The sequence below is a fragment of the Bubalus kerabau genome, chromosome 12, assembly GCF_029407905.1.
Source record: "Bubalus kerabau isolate K-KA32 ecotype Philippines breed swamp buffalo chromosome 12, PCC_UOA_SB_1v2, whole genome shotgun sequence".
NCBI lineage: Eukaryota > Metazoa > Chordata > Mammalia > Artiodactyla > Bovidae > Bubalus > Bubalus kerabau.
Window position 1 is genome coordinate 17,392,297 of NC_073635.1, and position 24,386 is coordinate 17,416,682.

General features: G+C 40.2%; 1 protein-coding gene across 5 annotated transcripts in view; it reads left to right on the top strand.

The window, feature by feature from the left end:
* The window catches only part of LRCH1 (leucine rich repeats and calponin homology domain containing 1), a 218,975-nt gene that overhangs the window by 140,850 nt on the left and 53,739 nt on the right, over positions 1-24,386 (top strand). For all 5 annotated transcript variants that reach the window (XM_055542076.1, XM_055542072.1, XM_055542073.1 and 2 more), the window contains exons 4-11: positions 3,800-3,905; positions 9,368-9,504; positions 10,305-10,432; positions 11,928-11,991; positions 15,161-15,263; positions 17,776-17,903; positions 21,917-21,984; positions 23,568-23,654. In XM_055542076.1, coding sequence (XP_055398051.1) covers positions 3,800-3,905; positions 9,368-9,504; positions 10,305-10,432; positions 11,928-11,991; positions 15,161-15,263; positions 17,776-17,903; positions 21,917-21,984; positions 23,568-23,654 — 821 coding nt within the window. The remainder of the gene's footprint in view (positions 1-3,799; positions 3,906-9,367; positions 9,505-10,304; positions 10,433-11,927; positions 11,992-15,160; positions 15,264-17,775; positions 17,904-21,916; positions 21,985-23,567; positions 23,655-24,386) is intronic.

A 24,386-nucleotide genomic window follows, 5' to 3' on the forward strand; every position in this document is an offset into this window, starting at 1 on the left:
AAAACAAAAACAAAAAACATACTTTCTTTTACACCAAGTGGGGAAAGTCATGTTCTAAAGAACCAAGCTATTCTAGGAATGTTGCTTTTTTAGTTTCTAACCTGAAGTATCTTATCCAAAAACATCTAGACTATTTTCCTCTCTGTCCTCCTCCTCATTCCCCAACTAATTAAGACATAATTACCTATGTGGTTTTATTTTTGTGACAGAATTCATAACCTCTTTAAAACTGGGCAGAGTTTAGTAGCTGAGAAGGAAGAGGTTAGCACGGTTTTTGCAGTATTGATCATACAAGAGTGAAAAGTCTTTATCTCGCTTTCCCCTCATTATTTTGGCAGAACAGGAAGTAACTGATGGCAGTGCAGAGTGTTATTAAAATAATGTGACCTTCACCATATACCCCTCAACCTGTGAATGTTCACCATATACTCCTCAACCTGTGAACGTTCACCATATACCCTTCAAAATGTGAATGGACAATTGGACTTTGTGTTTCTAATGGTCTACAAATGTCCTGTCTTGTAAGTTAGAAGGAAAAGCTTGTTGTTAACATTATGTGAAGTTCTTTAAAAAAATAAATTAAGAAAGCATTTCCCTTGCTGGTAAGTAAGTATTTAAATATAACTGAGGGGAGTCTACTTTCTTTGATAAAGCCATTTAGAAATATATGTTGGAAAAATTACTTCCAACATATATTTGGAAGTAATTTACTTCCCTAAATTATATTTAGGGAAGCTTGGGGAAACAGCAGACTCTTAATTTCATGACTTAACCAGTGGTAATCAACAATGTGCAAGGTGAATATAGTATACAGAAAAAAAGTAGAATAAAAATGCATTTTATCTCAGACTATTTCATAATGCTGCCTAAATATATCTGGTTTCTCTTGGCTTGCCCTTCCCACCTCTCTTGTTTTAAGAGAAAGATTTTTTAAAAATCATGTGTTTGAAACCTCAAAGTCATCAGTTTCACATAGAAAAATCTGCAGTTCCCATATTCTGCAAAAGTATCTTTCTCATGCAATCATTCACAGACTTATAAAAACATTTCAGCTGTCATCATAAATTCTCCTTAAAGGTGGAAAATAATCGCACTAATTCTTCCTCCATGACCTTCCCTTCCTGTCAGCCATCAACAATCTGACTGTGCCTGATCCTGAGTCCAATAAAATAATTTAATTTCATATATTTCTAGGGCTCACCTGTGTACCATTTCTGTGAAGGCTCTTAGATTTTAAAATGGTACTTCTTGCGAATTTGTAACTTGGTTGAAGCAAAGAAAGATAAAACGTTCATTGCACGGGTTTGGTTGTTGACTTCTATGGCTGATGAGGTGCTATAGCAATCGGGAAAAGATGGCATTTCACTTTTCACTTCTCATACATGGAAGTATATTCAGAAAGGCAGAATAATTTACTGACTCAGTGAGGGGGTAAGAGTGACTGAGCCAATCTCTAGACCTCCTGTATGTAATTACTTCCTTAGACTTTTATGTCTCTGCAGATGTGCTTGTGGGTTTTTTTTTTTTTTAAACATTAGGGAAGCCTTTCATAAAATTTGGCGTGACTTTTCTGGGCCAGAAGCAATGCAGCAACAGCCAGCTTGGGGGTGATGCCATCAAACATCTGATGTCCTTAACCTATCACCTGCCAGCCCCCCGCCTCTACCCCAAGTCAGACCGCTGAGTGCAGAACAGCATGGTGGGCTGATTGCAGTGTGTGTGCCCAGACTTCATAGATCCCAGCTTAAGTGCCTTCAGTAGGAGTGATGTTATTCCTTTCATCAAGTGATATCCATGTAACACCTTCATGACCACGACAGATTGGCAGGTCACCTGAGGATATTGAAAAGAGATGGGATCAGAGGACAGCGATCCACTGTGCTCTGTGCAGCCCTGCTGTTACACAGAGCCTGGGGGTTTCAGGGAACTGGTCAATGAGTTCCTCTCATATAAGTGATTATGAAACAAGGCTTTGTTCCTTCTAAAAGGACGAGTGAAGGGGGAGTTTTCTTATAGATTCAGCAGTGGTGTGGGATGTTTACAGACTTGATCTCACTGGGATCATTTGTAGTCCAAATATACCTATGGTTCTGTGACACCAAGCAAGACCTTCAAGAAGTTTGGTGTGTGTATTGGGGCCTCCTGGGCTCCCAGCCAGAGACAGAATAAAGTGCAGCGTCATGGAGCATCAACATAAAGCAGCTTAAGACGTTTTATCCAATATTTATTGATCTTGTACTTTCTACCTGGCATTCTGCTTGGCACCAGGAGATCAAAGTGGCTAAGAAATAGTCTCTTCCATCTAGGAGCTCGGGGGCTTACAGGAGGAGGCAAACAGTTGAGCGGTTTTGAGCTTGGTACTTTATCCTAGAGTTTCTAAGGAGCTGCTGCAGATGTTTGAGCTGGTGGATGACATGGTGAAGTTCAGGCTGTAAATCTTCACTGTGTGTAGGATGGATCCAAGGAGGAGCTGGATGCTTGCAGACAACCAGGAGACCATTATAGTGTCTGGCTGAGAGATGCTGCTAGTCTGGACTAAGTGGGTGGCTGGGGTGAGGGAGGTGGAGGGCAGGGCAGAGCAGGGCAGAGCTACCAGGGACAAGAGGAAGAGTGGGTTTAGGGATGATAATACGATAGAAGATTAAAGATATCATGGCCACCATTTTGCATGTGTCCAGGTGGTTCTAATCAATGATTCAGTTTAGTTCAGTTGCTCAGTTGTATCTGACTCTTTGCGACCCCATGGACTGCAGCTCGCCAGGCTTCCCTGTCCATCACCAACTCCTGGAGCTTACTCAAACTCCTATCCGTCGCACGGGTGATACCATCCAACCATCTTATCCTCTGTTGTTCCCTTCTCCTCCCGCCTTCAATCTTTCCCAGCATCAGGGTCTTTTCCAATGAGTCAGTTCTTCGCATCAGGTGGCCAAAGGATTGGAGTTTCAACTTTAGCACCAATGCTTCTGATGAATATTCAGGACTGATATCCTTTAGGATTGACTGGTTGGCTCTCCTTGCAGTCCAAGGGACTCTCAAGATTCTTCTCCAACACCACAGTTCAAAAGCGTTAATTCTTCTGTGCTCAGCTTTCTTTATAGTCCGTCTCTCACATCCATACATGACCACTGGAAAAACCGTAGCCTTCACCAGATGGACCTTTGTCGATTGCCAGTGGAGTATTATTTTTTCCAAGGCAGAGAAGACACAGTCTCCATCCTCCACAGTCGTGCTTGTAAATGTTTATAAACATGTTCCAGTCCAAAGTTTTCAGCCTTCTGATAAGAATTACATTTAAAATAAATAACATATCTAAACAATGCATTAATATACATAGTTATACACTGTACATTGTGAGCCTCTGGTGAGGTAGGGTAGTGGCTGAACAGTGGGTTGGGAATTGGTTCTGAGTGTTTACTCTGCAAGCCTTGGACAATTGACAGAGCTTTCCCGGGCCTCATGTTTCTGATCTGTGCATATTAGGCCAGTAATATTGTCCCATGGATTTGTTGTGAGAATTAAGTAAGACTGAAGCACGTAAATGCAGCAGCCCAAGAGTAGCTACCAAAGGCTACAAACATGCCTCTTTTCACCTTTTCTCTCCCCAGAGGATGTTTTTAAAACATTGTACTTTCTTCTTTTTCTCTGTGCTAAGCCTCACTTGGCCTCGGACCTGGAGACCAATATATAAATGTACCTGTATAGTTATCCTAATATTTAAATTCCTTAAGGAGATTTCCCCTGAAATGCTTGATTTCCCAGTGAAAGGCCTTTATTGTTTGTCTTTTTGTTTGCGATGCAGGACGTCAGCTGCAACGAGATCACAGCCCTGCCTCAGCAGATAGGGCAATTGAAATCCCTACGAGAACTGAATGTCAGAAGAAATTACCTTAAAGTTTTACCACAAGGTAAAAAAAAAAACAACAACAAACAAACAAAAATAGAGGGGAAAATGAATCAAACAGAAGATTTTATTATTTTTTAATAACCTTTGTGAAGGTAAATCCAGTCATGTTTGTGTGTACCTATTAATTATAATTTGAATTTCATGTGTAGATAACAGAGAAGTTACATTCACGTTGTAATTTTAGTCAAGGGTTTCAGTAACAAAATCATTCCCCCGTATAAAGCCGTGTGTGTGTGTGTGTGTGTGTGTGTGGTGTTAGTTTGCTCAGATTCCCATAACAAAGTACCAAGGACTGAGTCACTTAATGTCACTCAGTGGAAATGTATTTAATGTCACTCAATGGAAATGTATTTTCCTGCAGTTTGGAAGCTGTGAGTCTGAGGTCATAGTTCTGGTCGGTTTTGTCTCTTCAGAGGCCTCTCTCCTTGGCTTGCAGGGGCCATCTTGTCCCTGCGTTTTCATGCCGACTTCCCACTGTGTGTGTGTCCTAACCTCCTCTTCTTGTGAGGACACCCATCATATTGGGTTAGGACCCTCCTTCCCTAATAACCCCATTAACTCACTTACCCCTTAAAAGCCCTGCCTGCCTCCAAATACAGTTACATTCTGAGGAACTTGGGGGAGGTCACGGTTCCAACATAGGAGTTTGGGGGGCACAGAATCCAGCTGCTATCAGGAGGCAGCATGAGTTGCTGTTGGTGTGGACGTGCGATGTCCTCAACTGTCCAGCCAACAGTTAGCTGCTATGCTTGGTCCTGCAGGTCCAGGATTCACCTTGTGTCTCGGATCCATGCTTCAGGCCAGGGTGTGCCTCTGCTGAAGTGAAATTTGGACCCCTAGCTCTGGTGGTTTTGAAGAATTTCTTGAAGCCTGGAGCAAGGATGTCTTGGATCCATGCTTCAGGCAAGGGTGTGCCCCCTGAAGTGAAATTTGGACCCTCAGCTCTAGTTGTTTTGGTGAATTTCTTGAAACTTGGAGCAAGGATGGCTCTAGAGACTCAGGTCCCCAAAGACTGAGCACGAACTTGGAGCCCTGCAGATAGCACCGCCTAGGAGCCAGACTCAGGCAAACGCTTCTCTGCGTCTCTGGGCTTCCATATTATGCCCTCTGATATGATGTTGTGTTGAGGTTCAAGTAAAAAGATACTCAATACAAAAAAATTGTCAGTCAACTTTACTTCATATAATAAAAGTAAATAAAAAATTAAAGATATATATATTCAGAAGTGTTAGGCCATTAAGAACTTTGATAAGCAGCCTTGTAGGTGGTGCTGGATCTGAATTTCACATTTTGAGATCCTCATTTGGACCTGAATCAGGGATGAGTTGATGAACAATGTGATGTTGAATGGGTTCTCCAGAACATATTCTAGTTTTCCAAGATGACACTGGTTTCTGTCATTTTTCATATGAGCACACTGGCCATGCCCAATTTCAAATTTACATTTGCAAATATATCTCAAAGCTAAAGTGTTTATTTGGAAATGGCATTTGGTTAATCTGACCCTCACACAGCTATTTTAGAACTGCCTGATTTTTATTATTCTGTTCCTGTTTCATGATCTTTGGCTTGAAATGCTTCGTTATTCAAAGCAAGAAAATGGAGCTAATGAAAGGGAAAGAACTTTATAAAATGTCATCTGCTTTTAGTGTTATCTTCCATCTTCACCTTTCTCATCCTGACTAGTATTTTAAAGAAGGAACATTAGAAACTAAGCATAAAGATTTATCACTTTATTACTTGAGATGACTTGGCATAAAAACAGTAATTTTTTCATTTTGTCATTATGCAGTTCTACTTCTCAATGGATGAAATTGTTTCCTTGGTTTGAGCAAGTACAAAGGAAAAACTTATTATATAGACAGCAAATCTGTAAGCATATAACCTTTCATAGCATTAAGGAAAACTTTCATTTAAACTTAAGCTCTTATGTTAATTATTGAGAAATCATCACTAATTATTGAACTCTTCTTTTTTTTAATTTAATCATTCCACAGTTTTCTGTAATAGAAACATGAGGGAAGAAAGTGCATCTGTAAAATCAAGAGATTTGTTTCTGACACTGTTCCTTGCTCTCTCTTAACTTAAAAACATTCCTTCTGAAAAGATCGGTTACAAATTCCTATGCTTTCCATAATTCTGTTTTCTCAGGTTCCACATTTTAATAAACACCGAGAGCTAAAGCTTTAGTTTACTGGAAAATCTTTTTTTAAAAAAAATTTCCTGAATATCAAGTGTCTTTTTGCTTCACTCTGGAGAACTCTGTTAACAAAAGAGCATTGATTATGCTCTGAGGCAGTGAATTTAATGACTTTTAGTATTTACTCATTTACTTTTCCTCTTTAGTATCCCTCCTCATATACTTTCAATCTGAGGAGCAGGGGAAACATTTGTGGCCTTATTGCCCAGATCAGTTTTATGGTGTTTTTCCTAATGCAGCGGGGAGACTCTGACTTGGTACTTTCCGGGACCAGAACAGACAAGAGTGTTAAGGCAGTCATTCATTGCTTCTCTTTGCAGTGGACAGAGAGCAGTGGGATTCATTTTTATTTGTTATTTCTTACCACCCCTTTTCCTATTCTTTTGACCTTTTCTGAGCAGAGTTACCATTTTGTCTTCCATTTCCTTGTGAAACTATCGGGTTCTTGCGTTCCTAAACTAAGATGGTAATTGTGTCCCCAACAGGCACTAAAAGGAACAGTCATTATAAAACCCGTCTTTTACTTTAAGTCACCTTCTTTCCCCTTCTGCTGTATCTTCTCTCTGCTGCTGCTAAGTCACTTCAGTCGTGTCTTACTCTGTGTGACCCAATAGACGGCAGCCCACCAGGCTCCCCCGTCCCTGGGATTCTCCAGGCAAGAACACTGGAGTGGGTTGCCATTTCCTTCTCCTAGTCTTGCTTAAAAGTCTTCATTTTAAGTGGCAGTTTGTTGAAGAGCCAGAGTCTGGCTAAACTCCATCCTGATTTGCCAAGCTAACTTGGTGAGAGTCGAGTCAACCATTGGAGAGATGGATTCATATTACTGGAAGTTACAGCAAAGAGATATTCTTTTTATATGTAGTCCCCCTAATTCTCAGCTCTGTTTTTAGAAACAAACTATGAAGTGGAAAGAGCTCTTCCTTTTAAGTTTCTTGATTCCATGCAGTCCCAGGGCTCACCTCCTGCCTACCTCCCACTGCTGTCCAAGCACTTCATCAAGGCAGCTGGGACAAGTGAGGCCTGGGGAAGGTCACTTGTCCTGCTATTGGTCAGAGAGATGGGTTTGAGCAGAGAATTCCTTGGGGGCAATTTAAAAAAATACACATCCAGCTTGAATTAGATTTCAAAAATTCTGATTAGAAAAGATATATGCACCCTAATGTTCACAGCAGTACTATGTACTATAGCCAAGACATGGAAGCAATCTGACTGTCCACCAACAGATGAATGGATAAAGAAGATGTGGTGCATATATATGATGGAATATTACTCAGCCACGAATAAGAATGAAATAATGTTGTTTGCAGCACCAGGGATGAACCTAGAGATTAGTGAAGTCAGACAGAGAAATGCAAATACCTTATGATAACGCTTTTATATGTGGAATCTAAAAGAAGATACAAATGAATTTATTTACAGAACAGAAATAAACTCACAGACATAAAAAAAGAAACTTAGGGTTACCAGAAGATTAATTAGGAGTTTGGGACTAGCAGATACACACTGTTATATATAAAATAGATAAACAACAGAGCCCTGCTCTATAGCACAGGGAAGTATATTCAGTATCTTGTAATAAACTATAAGGGAAAGGAGTCTGAAAAAACATATAGTAGTTGTTCAGTCACTAAGTCGTTTCTGACTCTGTGAGCCCAGGGACTGCAGCATGTCAGGCTCCCCTGTCTTCCACCATCTCCCAGAGTTTGCTCAAATTCATGTCCATTGAGTCAGCGATGCTATCTAACCAGTCTCATCCTCTGCTGCCCCGTTCTCCTTTTGCCTTCAATCTTTCCCAGCATCAGGGTCTTATATATACATACATACGTATGTATAACCGAATTGCTTTGCTGTACACCTGAAATACAATGTTGTAAATCAACTATAGTCCAATTAAAAAACATACACATCCTGGGTTTCTCTTACACAACTGCCTGCCTATCATGGACCTGAGTGTGGGAGCTGATGAGCGATGACCCTGTTCACTGTCCCAGCATTTCAGTCTCATGACTCTTGTTTAATATAGAGCAGTTCACTAAGGTATGAAAGAGGGAATGTCCCTCCACACCCAGAGCAAGCTGACTTCAGAAAAGGGATCAGTTGCTAAGCTTCTGTTGGTGGAACATGAAGTAGTCCAGCTGAGTAATGTGAAAGCCCTCAGGCAGTACAGGGGGAGTGGAGGGATAGTGTTATTAGGAATACTTTCTCAAGGTCCTGCCTTTGGTTCCTCTTCTTCCTATAGTCCCTGACCTTCATCTGCTTGAGAACTCCTTGAGTATTTGAAAGCACTGCATATCATCCCTTACCAGATTTCATAACAAACGTGGTGAGGCCCGTTCTGAAATGAACCCTCTGTCGCCTCTCGTACAGAGATCTTAGTGATTTGCCCCGTGTCACCCTACATGTCTGGCATTGCTCAGCCTCTTTGCTCTATGGAATATATTTGAGTTCGTTTCTTGCAGCTGCCAATGTCGGTTTGAATGCTTGAAATTACTGAGTGTTTGCTATGCCACTGGGTGGGGATTTTATGCTAAATATAATGTTCTGTCTTGTTTGTGGAGCTACAGAAGACCTCTTTTAAAGCAGTAGAATAAAGCCTAATCAAATCAGAATTACAGGGTCTGTTGCAAAATTCCAAATTTGATAGCATTTATTTTTTTAAAGTGGTGTTAAACAATCATGAACATATTTTTAGTAACTTGTTCTGAGATTCTGCCAACCCACATACACAGAATACATAAGGATATGTTATAATTAGCATGTTATTCATAAGCTAGCAAGCTGTTTGAAAACAGTTGGAAGTTAAAACATAAGCATGTCTTGGTGTGGTGTGGCTTATGTGATTGTTTTGCTGGAAAAAAAGCCTTTTTAAACAATAGATGTTGTACATGTATAGCGTTTGCAGCTCTTATCAGAACTAACAATAAATTAAAACTTTTGGGCCCCCAGTGAAAGCTTTCCTCTCTTCTTTAGTAAAATGTTATATTGAGCTGGCCAAAAAGTTTGTTTGGTTCCTGAGTATGTTGTTCAATAAAGTTCTTGATGAAAATGAAAAACATGTTTTTTAGTTTTGCTTAAACCCAAACGGACTTTTTGGTCAATGCAATATAAACATAATGTATATTCTTCATGCAGAACTTGATTTTAATTATGCTAAATGATATATTTCCTGATAAGCAGAAACTTTTTTGAATGTTTAGCCACTTAATCTTGTTGCTTTCTGAGTTTTTTTCTTTTCTTTTTTTTTTTTTCCCCTGTTTTTTTAGAACTAGTAGATCTTCCCTTGGTAAAGTTTGACTTTTCCTGCAATAAAGTGCTCGTGATTCCCATTTGTTTTAGAGAGATGAAACAACTGCAAGTATTACTGCTTGAGAATAACCCTTTGCAGTCTCCTCCAGCACAGGTGAGGGATCTCACAGCAGAGTTGTTGCTGCTGGGGGAGGTGGGGTGTGTTATCAGTAGCACCTAAGCAACTCTCAGCAGAACCATTTTTTTTTATATTCTGCAGAATTAATTTGTGAGACATGAGCATAAACAGTCACAGTGTTTTAAAAACTGAAACCTCGGGTACATCTGACTACAATATGTCATCTTCTGTGACATCAGATTGTTTATCAGCATTGACCTCGCTGTTCTGGTCACTGCAACTCCAGAATTATGATGTTTGATTATTTCACTTACTCAGTTGTATTGGATCATTTGTGCGTGCATTTGAAACTTTTTTCATGGAGTGTATGGTTTATGAAAGGAGTAATAGAGTCTTTAAAGTTAGCTGAAAAATGGAGTTTGACCATTTTAAAATATGACTGTCAGTTATTTAGAGACAAGATTCAAGCTCAAATATTAAACTATGTGACAACAAAATTAAATGTACACACTTTCAGAATTGGAACATTTCTATGTCAGTCATATGACATACATATGTTTTACACTATTTTTACATAAATATATTTCTGTTAAAATTTTGCAATTTAGTGCAAAGAAACAAGAAATTTCTTGAGCACAGTTTCCTATTCAGGTAGAATTTGAGGAGATGATTGCCTTAAAATCTTACCTGTTTTGGAGACGTCAAGTTTGTTGATCGCTGTTGACATATTACTTAAAGTGAAAATGCAAAAACTAAGACATACGGAGTGAGATGTCTGATGTTTGCTATTGTTTTGTCTTTAAAAAAGGAGCTACTTATTATTAATTTTCCCTTAGATTTGCACCAAGGGCAAAGTGCATATATTCAAATATCTGAGCATCCAAGCATGCCAGATTAAGACAACAGACTCCCTTTATCTCCACACCATGGAACGGCCACATTTACACCAGCAGGTGGAAGACGGGTGAGTATGAAAACCCTCGACTGGAAGCCCCATTTAGAATTTGCTTAGCCCAACACACTCCCAGTAAAATACATCAGATCTCAGCCACTTTTGGAATAAGAAAGGGAAAATTGATAATGTTGATAATATTTTGTCATCTTTCAATCTCATCTACCTTCTAATCAATAATCAGTCCTTCTTGAGTGCTGCTTATGTGTGTGTGCCCATGTATATACACACCTGTTTATGTATAGGCTTGTAAATAAGATCTATAATTTGAATGTATGTATATTTTACTTAGCAGTTCGAACAAATGTATCAAACTGAGACACGGTTTTCTAAGTTAATTTTTACTGTGCTTCTGGAACATTGTTAAGAAACAGTGCAGGCTTTATTTTTTTAATTGTCTTTTAAAAATGCACTGTGCATGGTTTTTGCCATTTTCTGTTTAGAATGGGAACTTTAGAATCATTTCGTGTGTCCTTGACCGTTTTGTGGCATAAATTGGGCCTTGAATTTTCAGAGAACAGAATTCTCACACTGAACACACTTGTAGACATGCAGGTTGTTTTTGAGATGTATTCGTTGCAGAAATATTTCCTGAACTTTTTACTAAAAAGTAAATACAGTGACTTAAGATCTCAGCCTACCTTAATGATACCTTTATATAATGCTTAAAAGAAGTATTATTTTATTGTTTTAAACATATTGTCAAATTTATTTAGTCACTGGATAAAAGTTTACAGAATTATTGAAAGTTAGGACATTTCATAACATAAGAGGTAAGAGCAACTGACAGATTTTACTTTTTTATATGCTAGAATTAATAAAATAAGAAAATTTGTTATCTGATTAAAAAATGGGCCACTCAGGTAGAATGTAAATCCATGAAACTCCGGACACAAGGAATTTATTTTACATTCTATTTAGACAGTACAGGGACTTCCCTTCTGGTCCAGTGCTAAGACTCTGCTCTTCCAATGCAGGAGTTGCTGGTTCAATCCCCAGTCAGGGAACTAAGATCTCATGTGTCGGTGGTGAGGCCAAAAATAAATTAACTAATTAATTAAATTTAAAAATTGTCCAACAGACCATTCAAGTATCTGATTTTCATTAGGGTCTTGTCTTGGTGGTGGTGGTTTAGTTGCTAAGTCGTGTCCAACTCTTGCAACCCCAGGGACTGTAGCCTGCCAGGCTTCTCTGTCCATGGGATTTTCCATGCAAGAATACTGGAGTGGGTTGCCATTTCCTCCTCCAGGGGATCTTCCCGACACAGGAATCGAACCCTGGTTTCCTGCATTACAGGCAGATTCTTTACCGACTAAGCTATGAGGGAAGCCTAAGTTGGGCCTTGTCTTAATATCCTTTAATATTCATCTGATTTGTTGCCTTTGGATAATAATAAAAATTTATGTAACAAAGTCATTATTTTGATATAAGTTGATATATGTTGTTTTGAACTTTGTCATTTTGATTCTTTTCTAAATGAATTCAATATCGATGGCGTATAACCCAGCAAGAAGGATTCTGATTCGGGCGTTGGGAGTGATAACGGAGACAAGCGATTATCTGCCACAGAGGTAAAGTTCGGGATCAGATTCTTTTCCTTCTGTGCCTCTGGGTATATCTACTTGCATTCACTGGACTCTTGGATAAAGGCAATTGCTTGAGAACATGTGATAAAGTTTGTGAAAGTTATTTGAAATTTTCCAAGTGTTCTATAAATATTAACTGTTGTTAGTTTTTTCTGCATCTTTAATATTTTGTAAATGTCTCAGGAATATGAGTCCCTGTCTCCTTCCCCTCCTCCCACCCTCCTTACGTTGTCCAGAATATTCTTGCATGCTTAATAAATATTATAAAATGACTAAGTGGTGTGCAAGTACCCAGGAAGTATTTTTATAAATATCAGTGTTTGTTTTTAAATGACAGAGTAACTTAGGAAAAAGCTGTTAATATGCCTGCATAAATGTTAAGCAATCAAATGTACTTTGCATTTTCCCCACAGGAAATGCATTTTTGAGTAGCCATAATTTTTACAGCAATATTTGTTTTTCGGAAAGTCTTAGATTGTGTTCTTTTCAGATAATATTGGATAAAAGTTTGGTGATTTGTGACTTAAGAAGCCTCCCACACTAGAGTTTTGTAAAGTGGTTATAAATAACTCATTTAGAACATTTTTTATATATATAGTTTGTTAGGTTCCCAAACTCTTTCACTAATAAATTACATGAGGTTTCTTGACCAGCAGAGCTAAGAGGGACAGCTGGGCTAGGGGTGGATGTATCATGATGCCTTCACACACACACGCACACACACACACATCATGATGCCTTCCCTTTTTGAGGGAATTTACTGAGTTGGACTGAGCGATACATGCATACACACTCACACACTGAGTTTTTGTGGTTATTGAATTATGAACCATTGTAATACTCTTTTAAGGGCTTCCCTGGTGGCTCAGTGATAAAGAATAGCCTGCCAATGCAGGAGAAATGGGTTTGATTCTTGGGTCGGGAAGATCCCCTGGAGAAGGAAATGGCCACCCACTCCAGTATTCTTGCCTGGAGAATTCCATGGACAGAGGAGCCTAGTGGGCTACAGTCCATGAGGTCACAAAAGAGTCAAACACGATTTAGCGACTGATAATACTCTTTTAAGATGTGATTAGTAGCTCAGTTACTCTAAGAAATCTGAATTTTTACTCTTTGTATATATAAATCCAGGAAAATTGCCTTTTCCCAGTTCTCTTTAGGCATTTGAGATTTAATATGTAGCTAAAATATTTAAATTTATTTCCCACAAAATATTTCATAAGGCAATATATTAAAAATTAGTATGCCTTAATATTTTTCTAATATAGAATGTTTCAAAAGGAAGAAGAGTTTATAGGCAGAAAAAGAAGGCTAATATCTATAAAATGAAATTACCCTTATGAACCTACATGAGTAGTTTACTGTGGTTCCCTGGGGGAAAAAATACTCAACACATTGCTTTGTAAGTTTTATTTAATTCAGCTCCCTTAGCTGTATTAAAACTCATAAGTCCCCTGAAATAGCCCATTGTTTCAGAAATTACTCACCCGAGCTTATTTTCTATTAAATTAAAACAGACTCTGCTTTATCCTTTGTCTGTCTTCTAGGGATAATTAAGTTCATTAATAAAACATTAAACAAAGAACTTCATTATCCTTTTGTTCCCACTTGGTATAAGTAGGATGCTAATATTCTAAAAGGAGGCCAAAGGTTTATTTTCTCCTTTTTAACTAGATGCATATCTTAGAATTTTGCTAAGTTTTTAAAGGTGGGAGGAGGATTAGAAGGAAGGACTGCAGAAAAGATTACGTTCAATAGAATAAAGTGTGCACATTTCTCTTTGGCTTTTTTCTTCCTGTTTATTGCACATGGTAGTCTCATTACCTGAGAACACCTCCAAGAAATGTGTGTTTTACACGGATAAAGGTTGTGAATTATTCTATGTAACTTTTTATTTTCACTTTATTTGGCGAATATGTTATCATCTGTGGTCAGTCAATCCTGCTCCCTACTTAATATCTCCTTGTGGGGTTCAGAATTCACACCTCATCCCCCTCTTTGGCTGTTGCCATTGTCCGATTAATTTTAACATTTGTTACTCAGATAAACAAGCAGAAAACAAATGTGAGGCCCAGTAAGGAGCTGGGTAATGAATGAAATGCACATTTGTTTTCTGCCAGTTTCTGAACAGTCTGTGCGTGTGTCCAAAAGTAAGACGAGCACGGTGTGGTACAAGTCACAGCCTCGGGAGTTTAGGAGCAAGCCACAGTCACCTGAACTTGTGGGGGTTCCTAATCCCTGTGATTGGAAAAGCTTTTCATGAAATAGTGAGGCTAAAGCGGAGACATAGGAAAATACATGAGGCTTCATGGTTCACATGTGACAGAATCATAGATTATCTGAACAAGCTTCATCAGTTAGTGTGGGAAACAAGAGCCCAAGGGAGAACCAAGTCTGATTACTAAATAGAAGCATTATTCTGAAAATTGCACAGAACCCATGTTCCTTTTAAGTACTATATTTAAACTATATTTAAAACAGCTTCCTCTACCTAAACAGGGAAATAAACTGAAGCTTGATGTTGTGTGTAAGATGCACTGTGAATAAATGAGGTGTTTCAGGGGCTGGCTGCCTGCTCTCTGTATTTGGCCCCATGAAGCCTTAATGTACTTTTGGTAAATCAGAATTGTTGTCAGATCTCAGAGCACCATTACCATGATAGCGATCGATTAGACTTAGGGCTAGCTTGGTAGTGGATTTCCAGTTATTTCTTTATTCTGTCAGGTGTTATCCAGTCCTTCTCAGCGTCCTGACTCTTAGATTAGAAAATATCATTAGGTGCCTGAAAAATTTTCTAATCAAAACGTACGTACAGAGAAGTATGTGTGTGTTAGCTTGATGAATTTTGAACAAGCGAGCACACTCATACAAACAGTTCCTAGTTAGAGGAAGAGAACTGTACCAGCCACCCAGGAAGACCCCCTCATGAACCCACCCCCCAACCCAAGAGCAGCCACTATCCAGACTTCAAACACCATAGATTAATTTTGCCCGTCTTTGAATTTATGTTTTAGTGGCATTGTCCTTTGGTCTCTTTTAATCAGTACTACGTTTGTGAGAATCACAGTACTTTTTTTTTGATCGCGAAACATTCTCTTAATCTGCCTTGATAACACTTCTCCCTGGAATCAGACAGTGCCTCGTTTCTTTTCAGCCTTCTGATGAAGACGCTGTTAGCCTCAACGTGCCAATGTCAAACATCATGGAAGAAGAGCAAATCAAGGAGGACTCCTGCCATCGCCTTAGCCCAGTTCAAGGTCTGAGAAGGAAGGATGGGAAGAAAGTGCTGGTTTTGTTTTGTTTTCAATATGTGTTCAGTTATTTGGCTGCACTTGTCTTAGCTGGGACCCTGGGGATCTCCCGTCTGTGTTGTGGCATGTAGGATTTCATTGTGGCTCATAAACTCTTAGTTGTGACATCAGGATCCATTTCCCCTACCAGGGATTGAACCCTGGACTGCTGCATTGGGGACATGGAGGCCTAGCCCTGACCACCAGGGAAGTCTGGCGAAAGTGCTTCTTTTTAACTTCCAAATGCTATGTTTAAAATATGTAGAAATATGGCAACAATAATACAGTAGTTACTGTTTATTGAGCATTTCATATGCACCAGGCACTGGCTAATCTGTGAAGGTGATCTCATTTAAAATTCAAAACTCTGACATGGATACTCTAAGCACTCTATTCTATCGCTGAGGAAGTTCGGTTCAGTTCAGTCGCTCAGTTGTGTCCGACTCTTTGCGACCCCATGGACTGCAGCACACCAGGCTTCCCTGTCCTTCACCATCTCCTGGAGTTTACTCAAATTCATGTTTATCGAGTCATTGATGCCATCCATCCATCTCATCCTCTGTCATCCCCTTCTCCTCCTGCCCTCAATCTTTCCCAGCATCAGGGTCTTTTCTAGTGAGTCAGCTCTTCACATCAGGTGGCCAAAGTATTGGAGCTTCAGCATCAGTCCTTCTAATGAATATTCAGGACTGATTTCCTTTAGGATTGACTGCTTTGATCTCCTTGTAGTCCAAGGGACTCTCAAGAGTCTTCTCAAACACCACAGTTCAAAAGCATCAATTCTTTGGCGCTCAGCTTTCTTTATGGTCCAACTCTCACATCCATACATGACTACTGGAAAAAAATGTAACTTTGACTAGATGGACATTTGTCGGCAAAGTAATGTCCCTGGTTTTTAATATGCTGTCTAGGTTTGTCATAGGTTTTCTTCCAAGGAGCAAGCATCTTTTAATTTCATGGCTTCAGTCACTATCTGCAGTGATTTTGGAGCCCAAGGAAAGAAAGTCTGTCACTGTTTCCATTGTTTCGCCATCTATTTGCCATGAAGTGATGGGACTGGATGCCATGATCTTAGTTTTTTGAATATTGAGTTTTAAGCCAGTTTTTTCACTCTCCTCTTTCACTTTCATCAAGAGGCTATTTAGTTCCTCTTCACTTTCTGCCATAAGGGTGGTGTCATCTGCATATCTGAGGTTATTGATGTTTCTCCCGGCAATCTTGATTCCAGCTTGTGCTTCTTCCAGCCCAGCGTTTTGCATGATGTACTCTGCATGTAAGTTCAATAAGCAGGGTGACAATATACAGCCTCAACGTACTCCTTTCCCAATTTGGAACCAGTCTGTTGTTCCATGTCCAGTTCTAACTGTTTGCTCTGTTCTAGAAGTGGCTGTTTTTTGCTGGCTAGAAGTCTTTGAGGTCTTCCCAGGTGGCACTAGTGGTAAAGAACTCACCTGCCAATGCAAGAGACATAAGACATGGGTTCAGTCTCTGGGTGGGGAAGATCTCCTGGAGGAAGGCGTGGCGACCCACTCCAGTATTCTTGCCTGGAGAATCCCATGGACAGAGGAGCCTGGTGGGCTAGGACTCGTTGGGGTCACAAAGAGTCAGAAACAACTGAAGCAACTTAGCAGGCAGGCAGAAATCCTTGAAGGTGATGTGGTCCTCCTTGGTTCTTTCCAGCGTCCAGAGCAGCTGGAAGAGATCCACCTCTGCTCCTTCCTCCTGTCCTGCAGCATCTAGAGCCCAGTCCGGTTGGATGAGCTCTGACAGACAGCGCTTTCCCCTCCATATGGCCCTCATCATAGTCACTTTTCATGTTATGATTTTGGGTCCTTATTTTTGTCCTTTCCCACACTTTCTTACCATGTTCACTAGTTTTTCAGATTCCTAGAATGTTTAGCATTATACCTGCCATTTATTTAGTAGTTGCTCAGTAACTGTTCACTGAATTTTTAATTTGACATACTTACTTGTCACATGTTGCTGAGAGTGCAAAAAAGTCCACTTTTATGTTTTTGTCTTCTCTGTTCCTTAAAAAAAATTACAGCAGATTCTGTCATACGAAACTAAGCCATAAAGAGGCTGTGACTTTTAAAAATGTTATTATTTGGAGGATAATTGTTTTACAGAGTTGTGTGAGATCCTGCTGCACAATGAAGTGAACCAGCTATACGTGTACCTATATCCCCTCCCGCTTGGACCTTCCTCCCACCCAGCCCATCCCACTGTTGTAGATCAAGAGGCCTTGATGATTAGATTGGGGGTTTTCTCTCTCTTTTACTTTTATTCCCCTTCTTTCTCTTTTTTTCACCTTGTCCTCACATCCGATAGGGAAGATAAAACTTGGGTCACCATATGCCTCCAGAAGAGATCGGGGAGAAGATTGGGAAGCTAGATGATGTCTTTTAGAGTCGTCTATGTGTTTGTTCATCTGTTTCTTAGGTGATGCTTTGTCTCTCTCTCTTTATTTTCCTAACAGGGGGATTTCATCAGGAGTTTCAGCCAGCGCCTCCGCTCGTGAGTGACGGTGACAACTCAGGAGAAGACAGAGGCCAGTTTTCCCGTGCAGCAGATGTGCTCCATTCGGAATTTATAAACTACGTGAAGGCAAGTTGAGGATCAACTGTTAATAATTTCTTAACTTACTGAGTTCTGTTTGGCGCCTTAGAGTTTAAGTTCAAGGTTTCCAACCCATCGCCTTCACTCTCGGCTTATTGCCACCTTCCTCAGGCCTCTGTACCATCTTCTCAATGCCTCGTGTGTCTGTCTGCTGACATGAGGACCTGATCCCTGCCGTCCATGCCTGTCTGTGTTTATGTATGATTTTCTTTTGTATTCGGAAATTACTAAGCTTTCTAGTAGTCAGTGCATCAGGTAAGTCAGGAAATTTATCAGAATTGCTGTGACCATCCAGTAAAAGCTAAAACGAAGTTTCACGTGCTTTTCAATGTATCCTAGGACAGTGCTTTTCTTGGGAGTGTATTTATAGTAAAAGGAGGAAAAATGAAGACTTTTAGAGGAATGTATTCGCTTTTTAGGAAGGTTTCTCTGAGGTCACTTATTCCTGAGCAGGGTTAGTGGCGCTGAGATGTTGAAAGGTTGGATGAAGTCACTAAATTGTCAGAGGAACCTTCATCAGAGGAGCGGCAACAATGAGGGGAAAACCAGCCCTTTACAAAGCTGGCGGTTAAGGTTCCACTTTGTGACAGGATTACGTGCGTTGGTTTGTTCCTGTCAGCGCTTTGGCCTTGGTCATGGCACCCAAGGATCACAAAGATAATCCTTTTGGTTTAGTTCAGATACCTTGTGGGTTGCGAGAGACAGTGGTCTCTGAGTTGCTGTGTTAAAGTCAGGCCTGGGGTCTTCAGGTGCTGGTCCTTATTCCTGAGGATGGTGCTAGGATGGCTGGGCTCTATCTGAACGAATGTCTCTGAGCATCACCTTCGAGGGAACTGGGAGAAAAACAGCTGAACGGTACACTGTAGGAGACTTGGGTGTGCTCAAAGCAAACACAGTGATCCTGGCATATGACGCACATTTGCAGAAAACCTAATTCGTTATTCTGTATATTTAATCCATCAGCTCTTATTTCAAATTATCTCACCCGCACTGCCTCCTTCTGTCCTCTGCCTCCTCTTATGTGGCTTCAGTGGAGCCTCATCACTGCTTATTCGGATGACAGCAGGAGTCCCCCAACCCCTGCTGAGCATCCAGCATCCCACCCTGCCAGGCATTCTCCTAAAGTGAGAATCTCAGACTGTGACTCTCCAGCCGGTGGCTCTCACAGGACGCTCCCACATTTGACGCCTGTCTGTCAACTCTGAGACAAGTCTGTCACACAAATGTGGAAAAATGGGCTTTGGTCTTTCTTTTATGAACAGTTCAAGTTAAGGGTCTAATGGTGGAAGCCCTGAAAGAAAACAATTAAAGTGATAATAAAATAAAAAAAGCAGGTTGTTTCAGAAAAGCAAGTTTCCTAGATTTAGAGATTTCAGGAGGCACTGGGTCCATGGAAATGGCTACTGTACAGACTGGGTCCTGTGGGCGGAGTCTAGGGGAACAAAGCTGAGTGTAGAAATCTACCCCAGATGTTTCCCGAGTAAACACTCCTGCAGGAGGCTTCTCTTGGCAGGTGGAGAACTCTAACAGTAAAACAAAACCTAAATCTACAATGAAAAGTTGTACACCGAAATCAGGCCCGTTTTAAAGCGTGAGTGTGTTTAACTGCTATCCAGTGTACTGAATTATTCAGCCCTCGACCATCAAGAGCTCTGTGTTTTATATAATCGTGTCTCCTCTCCTTCACTGAAGGAGCATCTTGTGCTTTTGTAACTACAGTTGATCCTCATTCACATAGTTCTGTTATATGAAGTCTCCTCAAACACTGAATTGTCTAATCCTGAACTGTTGCTCCCATGGGAAATACAGGGTTAGGTTCCTATGAGCCTCTGGTCACACATTTTTGTTAGCTGGTTGGTACATAACTTGGTTTTATGTGTGTTCCTGCCTCAAGACACCTTATTTAATGTGGATTGTTGGTTTGTTAACATTGAACTTGCAGCCAAGAAAGACCCTGTAACTCATGCAGAAAGGAAGCTTACCTAACACAGGTATTTTCTCCTTAGGGTACATCATAGCCTTCTCATGCTTAGGATAATAAGACAGCACTCTGGTACTACGCTAGGGGGCATTTTAAATGCAAAATCACCAAAGAAAAGCGTCAAAATGTGAAAATCTGATACTAAGTAGACTCTGAAAAGGACTCTTTTTTACAGTCTGAAAGCTGAAACAAAAAAGCATGGGTGACCTCCCCTTGTTCAGCCTCAACTGCGGAAGTGTATGTTGGGGTTGGGGACTCTGGTTTTTCACCAGGCTCTGCGTGTGTCTACAAAATCACCACAAGTATTGATTTTGGGGTGACAAATAGATTTCAGATAGTAGAGAAATTCATAAATACCAAATCAGTGAATAATGTTTATTGACTGTATAGCCATCTAACTTAGCAAAAGTAACCCAGAATGCCCCTATTTTGTGTACTGAAATAGATGTTTTATACATTTTTTGTTTTATATTGGCTACTTTTTATTGTGAAACTGAAACTTAGAAGGAAATACCCATGGCTCCTATAGTTGAAACCCAATAGGAAGAGACAAGAACATGTTTTCTTGGTTATTTCTGGTTGTATATTTTCACCCATAAATTTCACTATCACTTTGATAGAGGTGCAGTAATTTATATATTGATTTTTATTATGCACAAAATGTGTAATCAATATAGAAAAAAATCTAAGTGTTTTTCTTTTTTTTTTTTTTTAAAAAGAGTCAGTGTTTTTCAAGCCAGTGGTTGACATCAAGCAGCTAGATCCCTCCTTAGAAGGAGACTTGTTCTCCATGACACATGTGGAGAGTTGGCTGGGCCTGAGTTAGTTAATAATGTGTCAGAACTTTGACACAGAAAACAATCCTGTCTGTTGTACCTTGCTTGCTAGGGGAATGTTCCCTCTTTCAGGGATGGCTTCCGTTTTAGCTGTCAGCTGAGTTAAAGCAGTATTTCTCTGTGTTGGAGATCAAAGTGGAGAGCAGCACATGGAAGTTCCAACAGGGGAAAGAGGCCTTTCTAAAGATTCCCACCAGAGCGCTTCTTTGGGATCAGAGGAGAGGGATGCATTTCAGTGAAATCTGGATGTTTTACACATGAAAACCATCAGATGCAATTTGAGGCATTTTCTGTCGTTAAGTCTTTTATGCTTCCCTTTTTCCTAATAGCACACGCAGGCACACGCGTGCACACACAGACACACACACACACACGGTCCTCACAAACAGTAGAATGCATATTTCCATGTAACTGACAAGCTCAGGGGAGGAATCTGTCAACATCAGGAGGTACTAAGAGGGCGATGAGGAATCGAGTTAAGCTTTGCATTTCTGACTCTTATCCAGAGTCCAGAGTCAGGCTCTCTTTTTTTAAATTTTAATGTTTTGTTATTGTTATTGTTGAGTTGCTAAGTCGTGTCTGACCTGCAACCCCATGAACCGCAGCACACCAGGCTTCCATGTCTTTTATTTTTAATTGTGGTAAAATGCATATGACCTAAAACTTACCATCTCAGCTGTTTTTTTTAAGTGTACAATTCAGCGGTAGGTATATTTACCTTGTTGTGTAACCATCCCCACCATCCATCTCCAGAGTTCTTGTCATCTTGTAAAACAGGAGCTCCTTACCCATTAAACAGTAACTTCCCAATCTCTCTCCCCTCTCCTCTGGCAACTACCATTCTACCTTCTGTCTTTATGAATTTGACTATTCTAGGGACCTCATGTATGTGAAATCACACAGTGTTTTTCTTTTCGTGATTGATTTATTTCACTTAGCATGTTGTCCTTAGGGGCATCTATGTTGTGACATGTATCACAATTTCCTACATTCTGAAGCCTGGACGATATTCTGTTGTATGTCTAGACCACGTTTTCTGCATGCATCCATCCACGGCCACTTGGGTCGTCTCCGCTTTTTGGCTGTGGTGAGTAGTGCTGCCATGAACATGGACGGAGGCAGGTTTAGACTGCAGACTGTCACAGCCAGTGGCTCTCAGGAGACCCGTGTGTTCTGTCCCATAGGAAAGGACTGAGGCCTGTGAAGAACTGTTACGGATAGAAGAGGACGCACACTGGCCTTCCGAGGGGACGTGAGTACCCAGAGCTGGGGATGAGCCTCCATCCTGTAAAGTGCACGTGACAAGTGGAACAGCAGCTCTGTCATGATAGATAGAATCGAGGGCCACTCTTCTTTGGGCAAGCTGATAGTCCTGTCCAATGCTATTGATCAGAGGGTGCAAGTTTAACCCGCGGTGCTTATTGTCATAGTATTGGGACCACACAGTACTAGGCCATACCCCTTCCCTGGCCGTGAGTTTTATCTGAAATGAGGCTCTGGGTAGAATGTGATTCAGGAAATGAGATAGAATTGCTGGACTAAAGATTTCAGCTTACTTTCCTTTGTCTGAACCAACCAACAGATGGACCTAAAATGATATATGGTCCTGTTCCCACTTCCTTCCCCAGAGTCCTCAAGGCCTGAGAAAACCATATACTTCTGAGGTCTTGGACCTAAGTCTAATAGTTGCGTTAGCTAATGTTTTCTAAATACCACGTGCCATGCACTGTCCTAAGTACTTCACAGGTTTTAACTCATTTCCTCTTTACAACAATCCTATGGGATAAATTCTGTTTTTATCCCTCATTTTGCCGATGACAAAACTGAGGCACAGGGAGACTGATCATCTTGCCCCAGGGTTACAGAGGGCTAAGATTGAACCCAAGGAATCTCACACCAGATGGCTATCCCTTCCAGTCTATTGCATATACAGATTTACTTGGCTAGCTTTACGCAGGAGGGCATGAGTGATCTGTCAAGACAGTGAACCTTTTCCAGGGCGTTGAGTTTGGACCATATGGCATAGGGTAGATTTTTGGTTCCCAGGATTTTGTTTTCTATGATCCAGCATATAGGCCTGGACCTTCCATCAAACTTCTTGAGGGTTTTCCTCTTAGTGAGAATTTACTCCATCATTAAAAGTTTCCCCACTTATAGAAAGACATTGACTAATGTTCGGTAGTGGAAAGCAGTAACCATGATCAAATCTCTCTTGCCTTTTAAAAATATTGCAGAGTTCCTTTCAAATTACTGTCTAGTACAGCCAGCTACTCACTGGATATGGTGAGGAGGAGGAGGACTAGCTTGATTATAGAATCATAGAATTATAGGGAAATGGATTTTATAGAGAAAGAGTTTTTAAACTATGTAAATCTTTTGAAACCCCATTTTCAATCTTATATCTATTGTTCCCAACTCTGCCTGTAAATCAGTATCATCTGTAAACCTTAATAAAATGTTCAAGCCCTAGACAGCCTGCTTGGGAGTATCAGACCTGGCATTTTTTTAAAGCACCTTAAATGATTTTACTGCTTAAAGAGCCTGGACTGAGAACCACTCAGCTTGTCCATTGTGCTCGTGTTACAGTTGAGCAGGTGGGGGCCCAGGGGCATAGAGACTTTGAATGATGTGTTTTACAGCCAAGCTGGCTCCCCCACCCCAGCAACTCTGGAAGCCCACCCCACAGAGTTCTGACACATCTCCATTAAAATGCTGAGTTTGTCAAAATCATTTTTGTGATGTGAGGTGGATTTTTGTAAGTTTGCTCTTGAGAACCCAGGTGCTATCCGTGATCTAGTGGTCATTTTCAGTCTCATGCTTGGTTTCGTGCTGCAGAATAAGTGCATCCAAAGACCAGGACCTCAATATAGCAATGATTGAACAGCTGAGGGAAGCGGTGGATTTGCTGCAAGATCCCAACAGGTATGTGTGTCTTTCCTTGGCCCAGGTTCCATGGGTCCATAATGTACACTGACTTATTAAGTGCATTATCTCAGTTTTTTAAGTATCTGTAACACACAGTATGGGCTCACCACTAACCACTGAAAAAAAAAAGTTAGTTTTAACTGTCTGTTTTCCCAAGATGCATAAACAAAAGAGTCAAACTTCTGGAGGGATTGAGATCAATTACCTGCTGTTTGTCGTTTCTAGAAATTCATTCATCCTTCATGCAATTCATAGGGTGATTTTTGTATAATGTTTAAACAACAGAAATAGTCAAAGTACATATTTTATATTAATGAAGTTTAAACCCCTGGAATATAGAAATATAAGAGATTTTCTAAAAAGGGCAAGTATTAATTTATCATGTGCTGCCATATTTATTTCTTTTTAAAAATTTTTATTGAAGTATAGTTGATTTACAATGCTGTGTTTAATTTCTGCTGTACAGCAAAGTGACTCAGTCATCCATACATATGGTGCCAAGTATATGTTAACTAAATTAAATATTTCCAAAGATTTGGGTGATAATTTTTTAATTGAATTAGTCATTATCAATAGGCACTATATGCAATCAGTATAGTTTTTGATTTTTTAGCTGAAGATAATAGGATGCCCATGGACAAAATATTTTTCAGTAATGCAGTACTGATGGAGAAATAGATCCAAAGGTTATCCCTGGTAAACTGTTCAGGGTTTATGGGGATTTAAATG